This window comes from Stegodyphus dumicola, chromosome 11 (assembly GCF_044657685.1).
Source record: "Stegodyphus dumicola isolate Sdum_Otavi_A_Nest chromosome 11, ASM4465768v1".
In the NCBI taxonomy this organism is placed as follows: domain Eukaryota; kingdom Metazoa; phylum Arthropoda; class Arachnida; order Araneae; family Eresidae; genus Stegodyphus; species Stegodyphus dumicola.
Window position 1 is genome coordinate 105,468,847 of NC_140778.1, and position 16,861 is coordinate 105,485,707.

Below are 16,861 nucleotides of genomic sequence, written 5' to 3' on the forward strand. Positions count from 1 at the left end.
AATTTACCTAATTTTTCCAAATTCAATTTTTTCTGGTTAATATACATCTAAAATTTTTTAATTTTGATATGATGAACAAATATTACTTAGTTTTTTCCCCACATATTTTAACACATCAAGTTATGGCTTGACTGCATAAGAAATGTTCTTTCACTTGGAAATGCCATTCTAATTTCACATCATGTATTTTGTACTTAAAATGCTAAAGAGTTTTCTTCATTTATCCTTGTTTTATTTCCTTCCCACAGGATTTATGAATACTGGTATATATATTGCCTAGCAATATCTATCTAAGTTTTAAATAAGTATGTAATAACTCAGGTACACTACCCAATCAATTTGTTTTATGATTAACTTTTATGTAAGAATTTTATTATACTTTAAAATTTTATTAAATGTATTAATTATATAATCAAAAGTAATAGTATATTGAATCTCAATCTGAACCCTTCAGTTAATGAGATTTCTTTCTTTCATTAAGTATAAAAATGTACCTCATAGACACATATTTCATAACATTTTTAATCAATATGGCGTATATATGAGATTTACTATGCTGACTGAAATGTTCAGGGTTCACAGAAAAACTGAAACTTTTATTTCTTAGAATGGCAAAATGAGATTGAAATAATAAATTAGGCAGTAAAGTATCAAATTAAATTTAATTGAAGTACACTCATCTTGAATCTATTCATTGCTTCACATAAAAAACTGCATAGAATGATTTGCTGAAAAACAAATAAAAGCATGATACATGATCCTTTGAGAAGTGCATTTAACACTTTTGTGGCTACGGATGAGATAGATCGTCTTCCAAGACTATTTGCTGAGCTCTAGTGATGAAATAACTCATCTTCTGTACAAGATTCTATATTATTGCAGTATGTCAAGTGACTTATTTATTAACTTTTCAGCCACATCCCAGTTTATGCTATTTTGTTTCCACAAAATTTACAAAGAATAGACAAAGGGTACTATTGCAATGATGAATGTGTTAAGTAGCATTTATTAGCCAGGTTTATATAATTACTTTGTTTTCACAACCTTCCATTTGTTAGGATAACATTCAAATCATTAAAGGATATAAGAAAACAAAATATTTCAAACAGAAAGACAATACATACCAAGTGACAAAAAAAAAAAACCTATGCCACATAAAACTAGTTACAGTTCTCAGAGATCTTTAATAACCTCATAATTCACAATGACATGAAAAAGAAAATTTTCAGATGCTTGGAAACCAAATTCAGTTTTAAAATAAGCAATGGTTTTGGCATTCGAAAAACCATTATTTTAATCTTAACAACAGTGAGCTATTGTAGGATGTTCACTACCTTTTGTTTAACTAATGGCATATTGTCACTGGGTTAGAGAAGTTAAACTAGTCCCCTAACATTTTAAGCATTAACACTTTCAAATATAAATAACACTGAATCTTTTCAGATGTAACTTTTTACCTAACATATATAAGCATTAAAAGAAACATCATTTACCTCTTTTGAAATTGCATACAATTGTGTGTAGTTGGGTTTTCATTCTAATTAGAAGAATTCGAAATATCTCCAAATCTACATTGGCTTTAAGGAAGAAACAGCTAGTTTGGTCATACTTGTTTCTAATAGCTCCACAGAAATGTTAACTACTGGTCATAAGAAATTTTAATTATCTTCGGATTCTTAAAAGGGAAATTAATTTTTATTCATTACTTAACTGCACAAAGTTATTTTCTTGATGGTAGACACCAAGCTTGATATTGTTCAATAAATCATTTAAAATTAACTTAAAATTTAGTTTAAAGTATTACATTCATATTAGTTTATAAATATAAAGACCAAGACACATTTATTAAAAATTCTAACAAATTTATGAAATAATTTGCATGTAGTAAAAATACAGCATGAAATATTTACACTCTCAAAATTCAAACAAGTCCACATTAAACAATATTTACAATTAAGCTTAACTTCATGGTAAGCGTCCTTTAAGCCACAATACAAGGAAGGAAATATTGGATGGATACATCATCATGCAGAAGAAAGAACTGAACCATTTGATGGTGTGTTACATCTGAGGGGAAAAAAAAAATAGTTTTAATTAAAAAAATTATTTATTATACTTCTTAATAAAAAAAATATTTTTTATTAAGAAATATAACTATAAAGTGGCATTTTAAAACTAAAAAATCAGTACTTAATATATATTTCTCAAATAAATAATAAGAATTAATACACTTATTACTATTATTAACAACAGTATGATACGATCTCATAAAAGCATAAGAAACCATGAAATCATTTTGAAAGAACTTACTGCAAACTACTTTAGCTGGATTAATTTGCTGCCCCAGTAGAAATTGATTAAATTTACGAATATCAATCCTGCATTCTGCTGTCCGTTTATTTGTACACTGAGCAGAAACTAAGAAACAAAATGCAAAATATTTATGATCCTTATTTAATCACCAAATTTAATTATGAGCATTAAAAGAATCATTCACATCTCAGTGAACAAGATCACTGAGAAGATCAAGTCACATCTTGGCAAGAAAAACTATTTTTTGCACATATATGAAATAAGCATCACTTGATTTCATTAGAATATTGAAAACAAAATTAATTTCTATATGAAAGACAGCATTATTATTGCACTGGAAAACAATATTATCAGTTTATATGTTAAATGATTAATTTTAACATTTCCCCTTTTCTTAAGCCTTTGATGCACAGTAATATCTAAGATATGTCATTTATTATTAATGTCAAAGCAGATTTTGTAATTTTCCAAAAATAAGCTTAGACTTTAAGTGTATTTATATATTTTGATACTCTGAGTTATTTTTACCAAGTTTTTGTTCCTACAGTATGGCAGTATATATTAATATCATCATAAGAATATGAAGATTTCTATCCATGTGAAAATGCTGATTCAATTGATAGTGATACTAGGAGTAGTATTTTGAGTTAATACAATATCCACCAATGTCCAAAACCAATATCTAGTAATGAAGCTAAAGATTCCATCTCATTAGAAGAATGGGAATGCTCCTACTATAAAACTTTACTGAAACTCATTTGTATGTTAAGAGTATCATCATAGATGAATCATAATAATAAGAAAAAAAAAAAACCTGATGCTAAAAAGTGATGTAAAAAAAAAATCATTCTTTTCATGTGAAAAAATAACCTGGTAACAGGAAAATTTTGGATCTAAAAATATTTACACCATATTATAAACAAATCTGAATATTGAATTATACTGAAATTTTTTGGGTTACTGATACAGCAATGACATAACATGTGCAATCAAAAACTTGAATAATTTTACACAAAAAGCTTCTATTACAACAATATTAACCATACTTATATAAACCATTATTTATATCAGCATTCTTTCTCACACTATATTAAGCAAATGTTCAGTTTCATTAAATGATGAGATTGTTTCTATAAATACATTAACCAAACTTTTAAAATTCTGCTTTTAAAACAGTCTGAATAACAGTCTGGCTTTTCATTTATTTTTTCACTTCAATTTGCAGTTTCTAAACAATGCAGTGAGCCCTCTAGCTATAACCACCTAAGACAAACATCTTTGAAAGTGGACACTAGTTTTAAGAAGTGCTGAAAAATCTCCAAAACGAACACTTCCACAGAAGACAAAAATCATCTGGAACCAATTGGTGGTTGTCTTAGAGGAAGTTCACTATAATTTCTATTGCCAGCTTTATTATATATAATCAATACTATGTCTCATATTTAAAACATTTTATTTAATATTCCAAAGGAATAATTCCTAATAAATAATGCAATTTTATTAAGCAACAGAATCATTTGGCACAGGAATATGCTACCCAAGATTTATCGCTTTTTGGTCCATATAAAAAAAATGAGCTTACTCTATTTTATAATTTTTTTCTTAACATATATTTGAATTTATAAGCAGGCATGCAGATTTTAATAGATATATAAAGAAAGAAAAGTAAATTTTAAATTTAACGCATAAGTAGTACCTTGCACAGCAAATACTGTTCATTTCAGGATGACATTTGTTACGTGGAATGTTGTTTCTCATATATTACTAATGGAATCATTTTAGTTCATTCCTGAAAGCAATCCAAAATTGCCAAACATCTTAAATATTTTCAGAGAATGTTAAATACATCAACAAAACTGAAAATACTAAATTTAGCAGCTTATTTGCTACAAAACATATTTACATACAGCATGTTGATCTATCAGATGATCTAAAAGTCGACACATAAAAATTTCAAAAACTGTGGAAATTCCAATAAAGATATCCAATGGCAAACTGTTTCAGTAGATGACACTCTTATACTATTAGAAACAATACCCATCATTTAAAATTTCAATTGCAGTTTATGCTGTTAGCTTGAATAACTGTTTCTTTCATGTAACAGGAAGATAAGCTTTTTTCAAGCAGCATGAATTTCTATGATTGAGCAACACATAAATATGATTGCAATGCCACCTTTCTCCCACTCCATGTTCAAGACTGCAATATTTTATTGACTAATGAAAATAAGCTTGAATGAAAATGACTAATGAAATGAACTGAATTGAAATGAACTTATTGACTAATGAATGACTTATAAAAAGTCATTTTCTCTGAACCTACAAGAGATACAAAGCAACTTCATTTCTTATGGTAAATATGCCCAGCTTCTCAAAATCAGGTTACCAAGAAGAAAATGATGGTCTTGTTATGTTCAAGACCATTTGGTAAGGTCTCTAACAAAATTTTCACAAGAATGAGTTTCAAAATAATTATTGTATTCAGTCACAAAAATTGTTCTGGTTGGGAAAAACTCATTAAACAGCTTTTCTTTTCAAGTTAACAGCACAAACTGCAATTACAGTTTCAAGTGATATATAATTTGCAGTGTGTCGTCCAATGAGATGAATTGCCATTAATATCCATTCTGGAATTTTCAAAATTTTTTATAATTTGATGTGCATGGCTTTTGAATTGCCATGTATTTACATACATACCATATCAATATTAACATACACTATATTGTTTTAAAAATATATAATAGGCAGAACAAAAATATTTACATGCATGATCTCACAGACTTTTAACTCAGTTTAGTGTGCTTCAGGATTTAATTATAGATGGAAGACAGGGTTATCTGTGATATTTTTGGTTTGGTAATTCCAGATTTTAGATGAGTTGAAGAGGTACGCTTCTTCTTCTTTAAGATCATCTTTATGTTGTACATGACTTTGTCACCGAACAGGTCTGTCTTCTGCTCTGCTCAATTCAGCTTGATTTAGTTGTCACTGCTTGAATTGGTCTGGACCTTTTCCCACCTTTTGAAAAGGTCCTCGCTGATTGCAGCTTTTGTGTCTTCCTCCTCCATTTTCTTGTATTCTGTTTGTGTCTTCCACCTGTGTTTTCTTGGATTCTGTTCCATTCTTCCGCAGTAATATAATATTGAAAATTTTGTTTACATGGCTGCTCTTCTATTCCTTATCTTTGTTTATGCACAGATGCATGTTTTGCATTTATATACTACCTTAACAGAAACTAAAACAAATTTAGTCCTTTGTTTAACATGTTAATAATGTGTAACAATATTATGTATCAGTATTCACGTATATTGCAGGACCAAATTCATTTTACAGAACTTCTCCTTGGTCCGTGCATGCATTTGTTATGAAGAATATTCACTGTCCAAGGAATTCATTATCCAAGGCATCATTGTAATAACTTTTCCAAGCATAAGGAAGGATGAATTTTTATAAATTAAAATTTTAACAGTTTACCATTATAATTTACAATCAAAAATAGCTTTCCAGTGAATCAAAAATACTTGAAGGGCCAAGAAAAAGTAAATTAACCTCCAAGGATAATATGGAAAAAGGGACCATCATCCCTCTAGCATGATGAGCACAGAAGCTGTAAATAATAAATAGGAAAGCAAAATATGGCTAGGACAGTGTTTTATTTGGTAATATCAAGCTGTAACTAGGGTTTTCAGCACATGGGCACAACTGAAGATTTCATGCTCCCTCTAGTTCACCAGGAAGGAAAAACATTTTAATTTTAAAATTTTGTAATATCAGTTTGGGGCGCCCGCCCTCCCTGTCCTCCCGCAGATGTCTCTCTTGCTTCCCTCTAGCTACACCACTGGACACCAACAGCTGGCAGAAACAGCTGCCAGCTGGATGAACAGCTGGCAGAAAGAAAATTGCTATGGCCTCTTCCAAAGGAAAAAAAAAACAGCAGTACTAAAAAGGTAGGTTCTGAAATACTCTATAAAACATATCTATACAGATCTATATATACAAATATAACTATACATTATAAATATACAATTACACATTAAATATATAGATTACATTTGTGCTTTCTTATAACCAAATTCTATAGTTACATGAATATGACTACAAAAAAGATATGAGGATTATTTTTCGTATGACGGGTGCATTTAAGGGGAACTTTCTAAAGAAGAATGATATGCATTTATGACAAAGCATATGTAAATCCTTTCATAAGGTATTCTTGAATAATACTTAATATTTAAATATTTTAAGCATGAGTACTTACCTGATGTTAAATTCAGATCTTTAAAATGTGTTGTTATAGTTACTGTGTCAGTCTCACAGCACAAATCAATTTCTCCATCTGAGCTTGCAAGCATTGTCTAAAATGATATAGAAATATAACTCATTTTGCTTGAACTACAAAAAATAATGCTTTATACAAATCTTAATTCGAAACAAGCATTTTTTTTAATCATAATATCTTCTACTTAAAAAAAAAAAAAAAATCCGGATGGATAAGATTAGCTGGCATTAGCTGATAATTACCATTCTACATCTGGATATTTTATATTTGCATTAAACTTTTTTAGCAAGAAATTTGACGTTTTTACAAAATGGAAATGATAATAAGTTTACAATAAGACTGTTTAAATAAGGGAAAATCTCCTTTCCTATCTTCTATAAAATTTAGATACATTATGTGAACCGCATTATGTGAAGTCTCAACTATCCGAACGACATTACAGTGAAACCTTGGTTCACAAACTTAAAGAATTAATGCAAAGATTCCTTCCTTCCTGGATCACATATAGTTGCTTATGTTTATTATCAGTGCCTTGTGCACAAGTTCATAATCCAAAACAGATGGGAATCATTAAATGTAGATAAAACAGATGAAAACTTAATTTAATTTTACTTTACTTGTGCAAAACAGAGTGTACAAAGAAGACTGCATGAAGAGGAGAATGAAGAGGAAGATATTATTATTTGGATGTAAATTTTTTTTCCAAAATATGTCAGATAACTCTTTTTTAAGTAACACTGAATAATAATGTAATGTCTTCTACTATAAAAAAAAAATACGACTTCATAACAGTATAAAAGTTTTCTTAGAATAATAATGTCATTTCTTCTGCTACAAAAAAAATATATGACTTCATAACAGTACAAAAGTTTTCTTAATTTAAAGTAAAAATGAGCACAGCATTTGCACTAATCTCAAATTTATTTCAAAAGTAAACATAATAAGATATTAAACAAACATTTATACCATACAGTTTCCTATGTTTTTCATTCTCTCCACAACACTCCTCACTACTTTTAGTGATGGCATATACAAGGACACCTAAGAAAAATCAGTTTCAGAGACTTTCAAGAAGAATAAAGAGATTCAGACTTCATTAAAAATATTAACAAAACCCTTCAACATATTAATTCATTCTTTGAAAACTTCATTTGTAAAATAAAGAGTATGTAATATTAAACATTAATATGAAAAATCAATAATCTCATTAGCTATAATTTTCTAGCATAAAAAAAGTATTAGTATTAATTAAAGTAAATACAGTCTCATTGCTGCTTTAAAATTCAAATATATGATTAATTTCATTCTGATTTCTACAAAAAAAAGAAAAAAAAATTACTTCTTTAAACAATGAAATCTATACACACTGACTTCATAAAATATATAATATATTCTAAACTTTACTCCAATTCACATAATTCAATCACAACTTTTGATAAAAATCTACTAACTGCCAATTTACTGTAAAATTAAATACAATACTTTTCATACTTTAAAAGTTGTTCTTACATTTTCATTAAAATTATTTGTTTTATTCAAAATATTGTGATACTTCTAAATATGCATATTACAAAATATTGTATTTTAAAATATGCTTAAAAGCATTTTAACTCTAGTCTTATTCTTGGAGTTCTTGATTGTGCTCACTGAGACATATTTAGTGATCTTGGCACTTGGGAGAAGGGCAGATGTACACGTACACACACACTAAGATCTTAATTAAGAATCCTCCAGGCAGGAAGCACTACACACACCAGAGTTTGTTCATTTTTTTCTTTCTATCCTTAAGAATTTGAAAAGACCTGCCATGGTTTTAAAACAAAGTTCAGGTTTTTACCCAGTTTTCTCCTTTCACCAAATATGGATTTGAAACTCCATAACTGTTTTCATTCAAAGGAGTGGGCACAAAATTATATTTAATTCCAATTATAATTTTAAAAAGTAGTTTTATAGGTATTTTTAGTGGCTACTGTGGGAATATTTTCCCAAAACATTTTATCTTTAATTTTTCAAACAGAATTTAATTTAATATGTACTAAACATCTTTCTTACAGAATGAGAACATTACATACCAAATTTATGAGACATAAAGCAAAACAACAGTACAACATACACATATCCTATCTTTTAGGATAAAAAAAAAATCATACAAATGCTAAACAACCCAAGACATTTATTAGGAAACAAACAGCTTACATCAAACTCTATCATTGATGGTTCCTGAAACTGTTCCCAAAGCCTCCTGGGAATTACCAGAATAGGTACATCATGTACAACAAATCGTGAATGGGAATGCAAGGATGGCTGAAATTAAAAATAAAATATTGCAATATATAATGGTTAATACTTTTCCAAAATTTAACATTCAGAAAAAAGTACACAACACAGACAAATTTTCTAAAGTTAATAATTATTAAAAGAAAAAGGAACTTTTTGAATTTTTTGTGGAAGCATCTGAAATAGCTTACATTGAAAGAAATGTTTAATAAAGTAAACAAACAAATATTAAGCTCTTTTTTTTTTTTTTTTTTTTTTTTTTTTTTTTTTGTAAATTTTGATACCCTTTAGATCATAATTGTTCTTTATTTCATAAATTACAATTTCATATTTTTAATTGTATAATTTCTGCATGCCATCTTACCAGATTTAAATTGATGATCTATTATCCAGAAAAATCCCAAATCCGGAATTCCCAAAGTCCCGACCAGTCCGAATTTCGGACTTTGTACTGTACAGGATCAACCCATACACATTTAAAATTCAAGATGAGTGAAAACATTGAATAGGTTAAATAAAAAGAAGTGAAAACATCTAGCATAGCATCCCATTATTGGGATAGTTTTCAATGTTCAGAGGACAAAATGGTTGATTGAATTAACACAAACTTCAATTTGGATTTCTTAGATGCCTCTAAAATTTTCCTGCATGGCAATGTCATAAATGATGTATTTTACACTCCATTCCAAGCAGTAAAATAGCTGAACACTGATAATTTGATCTGGGTTCAAACCTCAGCAAACTGGTCCATTATATGGAAGAATGTGTAATGCGAATAAAAGCTAGGCCCTCTTAAAATTTCCTCAATGAAAGCATTTTACCCCTTACGTATATGGCCTTTGAGTGTTTTGCCATAATCTAAATAATCCTCATCTGTTATTGTCATAATCTAAATAATCCTCATTTGTTAAGTCTAAAAAGTTTCAAAATTATCTCAGTTTCTTCCATTGCTGAAAAAAAATTCCACAACTGAATACTTTAAAAAAATTATTAATAATTTGAATTAAAAGTAAAAATATATCATGATTTGTCTATAAAAACCACTGGAACTTAAAATATAACAAAAATGAATTAAAAATGACACTGTTGCAGTACTGAAAGCTTGTCTTAAGTATGGTTGCCTGAAGAATGTTTAGACTCGGTGGACACAATATTTCCAGAATTCGGAGCATTCTGATAGTTTTGTGATTTCTACTAAAGTGGTTGTGATAATTCATAAGTACCAAAACAAATCTAAATATCATAAGGGAAACCAATTCAAAATTCTAAAGTTAAACACATATGTAATCAGATTTAAAACAGCAACAGTTGGAGATTGCTTTTAGTATCTGTCACCAACTTGAACTACAACAGTTGGAGACTGCTTTTAGTATCTGTCACCAACATGAGAAAAATTTGGCAATCATTTGACAACAGAACAATGTCTCAAATGCTGTACATATTTTCTAATGAAAAAAAAAAAAAAAAAAAAAAGAACAAACAACATTTCTTGCAAAAAATGAATATTTACTCACCAATTCCACTTCAAGCGTGAGACACGGAACATGTTTTTTTGTCAATTTAAGCTTGACAGATTTGGCAGCTTGGGCTGATCTAAATGCAGTTGCAAGGTTGTCAAGCTGAAATTCTAAATAAATTTCATTGTGTTCTTCAGAAAGGCCCTCCATATTGAATTCACAAAAATAATGATCCTGAAATATTGACATAAAATATATACTATATGTTTGGGGAGAAATAAAATTAAAAAAAAAAATTAAAATATATTCAAAATTCACCTTCAAAGCCAAGTTAATTAAAATCTTCTTTTACAGTAAATCATAAAATTCATTAAGGGAAATATATATTATATATATATATATACACACAAACACATATATATATATGAATGTTTTACTTTTAATTTATTTATATTTACTTTCATTTTAGAATATCTAAATGCTAGATATCATTTTGCTGGCAAATATGGTTACTAAAACTGGCTAGCAATTAATTAACCTGGTCCCTCTAGTCCAATGCTGAGCATAACACCGATTTGGGTCATAAAAAAAAAAAAAGTCAGAATTATCTATTACACAAGAAAAAGGATATTAAAGAGTCTGAGGTCCACACACCAAAATTTTATACCCCAGATTAAAATTTATCTTGTCTGTCTCTCTACTTGTTTATTTCTGAAACAAAATCTCTTTCCTCCTCTATCCTCAAAATTATAAAAAATCTAACTATAGATAACTAAGTTTTTGTCTCCTCCCTTGTTTCCAGCATATTATATACGATATGCTTCGATTTCCCTCCATTGGTCAACCTATCAAATGTGATACAGGAACTAAGTGTTTCATTGTATCATATTAGATATGCTAAAACTGAAGAATTTACTTATTTTTAAAAGTGCATTGATGATTTGAGAATGACACGAAACGTAAATAATGTGCTGAGCTTTTATCTTGCTATTATGAGTGCTACTTATGATTTTATTCATTGGATGTAGAAGGCATGATTATTGCCAATGTCCAAGATTCAGAAAGTTTCACACAAGTCAAATATTTTTTTTATTTTTATACATGCATGCACTTATAATATATGTAGACCTTCTGAATTTTTAAATGTTCTGCTTCATTTACATATAATTTTAATGCATAAGCAAAACCATTAATTGTAATATTGCTTTTTGTGTTATTTTAATTGTACAAATCAAGACTCTTAGTTAATTATACAAAATAAACTTAATAGCATAAGTAAGAATCAAGATATTTTCAATTAAAACAGTCTGTTAGGCTTTGCACCTGTAGGCACAGCAATATTCAGCACTCATAAAGTCATAAAGTTTCATTCTTCCCACACCAGGAACAAAAAAATTAATTTTAGTGTAAAAAATATTCATTTAGTGAAGAATAAAAGGCATTCTTGTATCGTAACCTTGTGATTTAATGATCATCACATCCAGCTAGCTTATAAATTTGAGTCTTGAATTTGACTCTTGGTAATAGTATAGTCGATTTTTCATAATACTTATAAAAAATCTTAATGATGCCCATAATGGCAGCTAATGACAATCATTTTGATTGGCCACCTCAATCTTATTTCAATCAGTCAGCCTCAAAATAGTGAGTAAACTACGAAATTAAAAGCTGGTACATAACAGCTACAGTATATTTGTTTAATTAATAAAGCTATTTATTTACCTGCGGGATCTCGCACCACAAACTTGAACCACCAGCAGTAATTCTCTCATTAAATATAAAATACATATGAGTAGGCACTATTCGCAAAACACCAACTTTTGTCAACTTTGCAACTGTTTGCAATATTTCTGAAACATAGAAATTATTAAACCATTGATAAATTTATACATATTTATATAAAAAATAAGAGAAACAGAGAATTAGAAAATAGAAAATTATTAGGCTGAAATTCTTAAGCTATAAGTTAATAAGATCAAGGAAAAATTCTAGGAATTTCTGTGATCTTACTTCTGTTTATATATTTATATGTAACTTATTTATAATTCATTAACACAGAATATTCAAAACATGATTTTTTCAAGTCAAAATATTTATATTTAAATTAAGAAAAAGAAAAAAATTGATATAAAAAAACAAGTTAAAATGCTTTTACAGTAAATGAAATTACAAAAACAGTGAAATAATTTGTTTCAGTTTCATACACCTATCAACAGCCTTTAATTTCATAAAAAAAAACATTGTTGTTGAAGAAAAGGTCTAAAATGCTAACCTAAGACACAATTTTCAAAGTTAAATTAATTGGTACTTTTCCATTTTGCCGGCGCAGGCGATCATGTCGCCAATAATGGTACAACTGATGCCGAACGGAATATCCTCGCTGGTAAACTTTTACGCCTCATTTTAAAAACAAGTTGCAGCCATTTCTTATCAGATTGATTGTTTCTTTCAATACTGGCATACAATTACATCGAATTTTTACCAATTTCACCCGAAGGCAAAAATATAGAAAAAGCAAAGCCAATTCATTAAATCTAATGAGAATACACTAGCGAAGTAAAGCTCTGTGGTTTTACATAATTTCTAAGTAAGCTATTCATACGAATTAAAATCATTCTTGCATTTAAACTTGTATTCTAAATTAAGATTTAACTTGAAATTAATGTAGATAGATTTCTGAAGTAGTTTACATGAGATGAGATCACTTGGGATCACGTGAATCAAGATATTGTACCATAGTAAATTCTTAAATTAATGACTTTTTACAAATTTATTGTCTTTTTTTATTGGTTTTTTATAAAATTTAAATGATATTAAAATGTTTATGCCTTCAAAATAAAAAATTCTTAGAACCAACATTTGTTAACATTTTATATGTGTATGCTATGTGTTGTCGCCAATAAAGTATGCTTGGAGAGATTTGCGCTGGCGAAACGGAAAAGTACCAATTAATTATTTTATATTTGATATGCTAAATGGTTAGAGTTGTCTTTAGGGTACCCCTTGTATTATCCCCAAGTTGTTGTTTCATTTAGCGTCAAGTTGTTGTTTTGTTTATTGAAAACTTGTTGTTTCATTTATGGTAACTAAGTTGTTGTTTCATTTATGGTAACTAAGTTGTTGTTTCATTTATGGTCATTTATGATATGGTTGTTTCATTTATAGTTCAATGTTATTGACGTCCTATTATGACATAATCGTTTGCATTATTACGTCAAATTTTGAATCATGATATGTTTTGTAAGGGCTTTTGTGGTGTGTGTGGTTAGAAAATACACTGCTTGTTTCATTGTTAAGACGGTAGAAAGGTTGAATGTAGTAAGATTAATTTGAAGTTTCTGTACGATTTGGAACAAAAGGGGAAAAGTGCATTAATAGACTGGTGTTAAATGAAGGTTTACTTAGTAGCCATTTTCCAGACAGTCTGGAATATGTAAGATATTTTTTACTCGTATTTTTGTGAATTTATGTGGTGTCACCAATATATGCATTCTAGCTCAGATAATTTTACGAAGTTTTTGGATGCTGTTAAGGAATTTTGTGTGCCACAAAGGTAAGTGGATATTTGCTTTGTGTAATGCTTAAATGCATAATAGGTTTTTCCTTTTTTATGTTATTTTATTGTTTGGTTTAAAATGTAGTTTATTGAGATTATGTATTTTTTGTTTGCCTCTACTATAGAATTGGGTGCTTCTTTGACTTTTTAAGTGAAAATATATTGATGTGTACATGGATAAACTCAAGGGAGTGTGCAAAGCCTAGTTAGTGCAATTCTCTGATTTTTTTTTAAGTGAAAATATGTCGATGTGTACATGGATAAAGTCAAGTGAGTGCGCAATGCCAATTTTGTGCAATTTTGAGATGTTTTTTTTAAGTAAAAATAGGTTGATGTGTATATGGATACTGAGTTTGTGCAATTCTTTGTCTTGTTGTTTAGGCTTTGTATAGCAGTGATATTTGACGCAAAAATTGCCGCTATGCAAGCCAAGCCAAAATAACAAGTCAAGGACTTGCACAAATTTGGTATCCATGTACGGCCAAAAATCGCCAAGTTTCGTCAAAGTGTGCCCTAAAATATACTTTTACCTATTAAATCAATAGGGTGAAAACAAAGAAAAATATTAGACTTCTAATTTTGAAGAATTAATTATTATATATAATATTAGTCTTCTCATTTAAAATTTTGAATTATACCCTGAAGAATCTTTCATGATTCTTCAAAGTGGATTCTCCCCCCCCCCTTTAAAAAGTAAATGACTAAGGAAAAACAAATGTTCTATTTCAACCCAAGAATTAACTAAATTTTCTCTAGCAAATAGAATTGATTACTAAATTCCAATGCTAAATTAAAAAATTATTTGACTAAGACCAGCTGATAAAAATTCAAAAATTTTTCTGCAATTGGTTGTGTTAAAGATGGTATACAAAGTAGTATGTAATACTCATTTAAATCTATGTACTCTATTTGTCACTCATATAATATAAACAGTCTTATTTCTCATTTATAACTCTCATGAGATCAACTCGTAGGATTTGGAGTAATATGGGACCATTATCAAAATTATCCTCCTATTTTAAGAATTCAAAGAATCAGGAACTGTCTGTTAATGGAGAATGTCTGACAATAAAGGTCTACTATGTATGCATGTAATCACAGCAGCTAAATCTATAATAAGCTTTAAAGGAATAGTACAAAATAATGTCCATACACTCCATATCATTGATATTTTTATAGCTGTTAAATAATGAAATTAGAATAAAAATATCAAGTGGCATAAATTAGGCAAATATTAATTAACAAATAAGTTAACTAATGTAAGCTTTTACGTTTAGTAATGTACAGATAGGTAAACCAAACATAAAAATAATAGCATTAAGGAATATTTTTCATACATGATACACAAAGGATAATAAAAAAAGTAAAATCTGAAAAATTTAAATTACACAAAGGATAATAAAAAAAGTAAAATCTGAAAAATTTTAATATATAAATATAATTTTTTAAATATTTTCGGAATAATCTGAATGAAATAGTAGCAATTAGTAAAATGATCACATTTGCAAATGGTTCTCAAAATATTTTTCTGAATTACTAACAAGCTTTTAAGTTTATCTAGTAATCGCGCGTGAATCAAAGTATTAAAATTAACTAGAAAATAACCATAAGAATCTGGAGAATTTTGCAAAATTCAGAAAAAAAATAATAATATTTACTCGTAAAATGTTGTATGCTGGATATTTCAACCATTTTCCCGCGAAACTTCATGATTTATGAAATTTTTTATACAAGATTTTAAAGAAATAATTCTAGAATATAGTAAATATATTTTGATTTCCAAAGATGCAGAAGAACTTATTTTATTAATTGAAAAATCCTCTGTTTCGTGCTTTTCTAAAATCCCGCTATAGTAATTACAATTATTTGTATTTTCAATTACACTTGTTGCCAAACTTTCTTTGTTAAATTCTTCGTCCAAATCCAGGTTTCCATAATTACCCAAGGAAGAAACTTTAGTAAAGTACTAAATTAATCACAGTCCAAATCACAAAGTACAAAGATAGTTCGTAAGCAGATACATCTCTCATAATTTTAGGAATGAAAATTATGCAGTCTTACATACTACTCTCCTGGATGAATATTAACCGCTTTAAGAAAAAATATCTGGCAACACTTTTAAACGAAAACAAAAACTATTGATTTTTCGAAAAGGTTTAATGTTCTGAGGAAACAAATATCAAATTTCGTCTGAAAAATTATGTAAATGTATTTCAGTTTTGTACTTTCAATTTATATCATGTGTACTTGCTTAATTTCCCTTTTTTCATTAAATCGAAAATCTGACGTGATAGCTGATCATATTTCCCTGAGATAATCGGGCACTCGTATGACGCGATAGTGGCAAGAATTTTTCTCGCAAAGAACGATAACAGAAAAGATTTTAAATGTAAACATATGAACCTATCACTATTTTTCAGTAGTTAGAATCCAAATAAAATTTTCAGTACACTTACAGATGAATTTTCGGTGCTCTTCTGGTATCGGGACCGGATTCAGAAATGAATGTATGTATGCACCTGTGTAAAGATGTATGTATTCCAGAGCTTAAATTGCCCCGGAGCCCACCCAGGACTTAGAAGAGATCCCCGAGCCCTATTCATCCCTGAACCCACCGCTGCCTAGTTCCGGTACTTCTTAGTTTTGGGGATAAATCTTAATTCTAGCCGGAGCGCACCGGAGCCCTAAAATAAGAAAGCTCCGGCTTTTATGTAACTGAACAACAATTTCCTTACAAATTTTATCTGGAAATTTTTTTAGCTATAAAATTCTATTAAAAATCGGAGTAAAAAAAAGTAATATCGGGTAACAGAAACCAGTTTTTTAGTCAAATCTTCGATGACATATATTCAGGGCTTGGCATACAGCATTTTAAGATGGTTCCTGATAGACCACGGTCTAATACAGGGGTGGCCAACCTTTCTAGGAAGAGTGCCACTATTTGAAAAAAAAAAAAGTTATGCAAAGTTATGCGTGCCAC

The 16,861-nt window shown here is 28.8% G+C and overlaps 1 protein-coding gene across 1 annotated transcript; it reads right to left on the bottom strand.

Annotated features, from left to right (window-relative positions):
* Positions 1-977: 977 nt before the first annotated feature.
* On the bottom strand, positions 978-15,836 carry Hus1-like (Hus1-like checkpoint clamp component). Its single transcript, XM_035369561.2, has 8 exons — positions 15,540-15,836; positions 12,048-12,175; positions 10,383-10,559; positions 8,788-8,895; positions 7,558-7,632; positions 6,571-6,667; positions 2,311-2,418; positions 978-2,067 (listed from the first exon to the last, which is right to left on the bottom strand). The coding sequence occupies exons 1-8, from the start codon at positions 15,589-15,591 to the stop codon at positions 1,982-1,984; spliced, it is 831 nt and encodes a 276-aa protein (XP_035225452.1). The 5' UTR covers positions 15,592-15,836; the 3' UTR covers positions 978-1,981.
* Between the last annotated feature and the right edge of the window lie 1,025 nt (positions 15,837-16,861).

Coding starts and splice junctions, on each gene's coding strand:
- Hus1-like (XM_035369561.2), bottom strand. CDS start 15,591: ATGAAGTTTCGCGGGAAAATGGTTGAAATATCCAGCATACAACATTTT. Junction 10,560..12,047: donor TGTGGTGCGAGATCCCGCAG/GTAAATAAATAG, acceptor TCAATATTTCAG/GATCATTATTTTTGTGAATT. Junction 6,668..7,557: donor AAAACATAGGAAACTGTATG/GTATAAATGTTT, acceptor ATATCATTTTAG/ACAATGCTTGCAAGCTCAGA.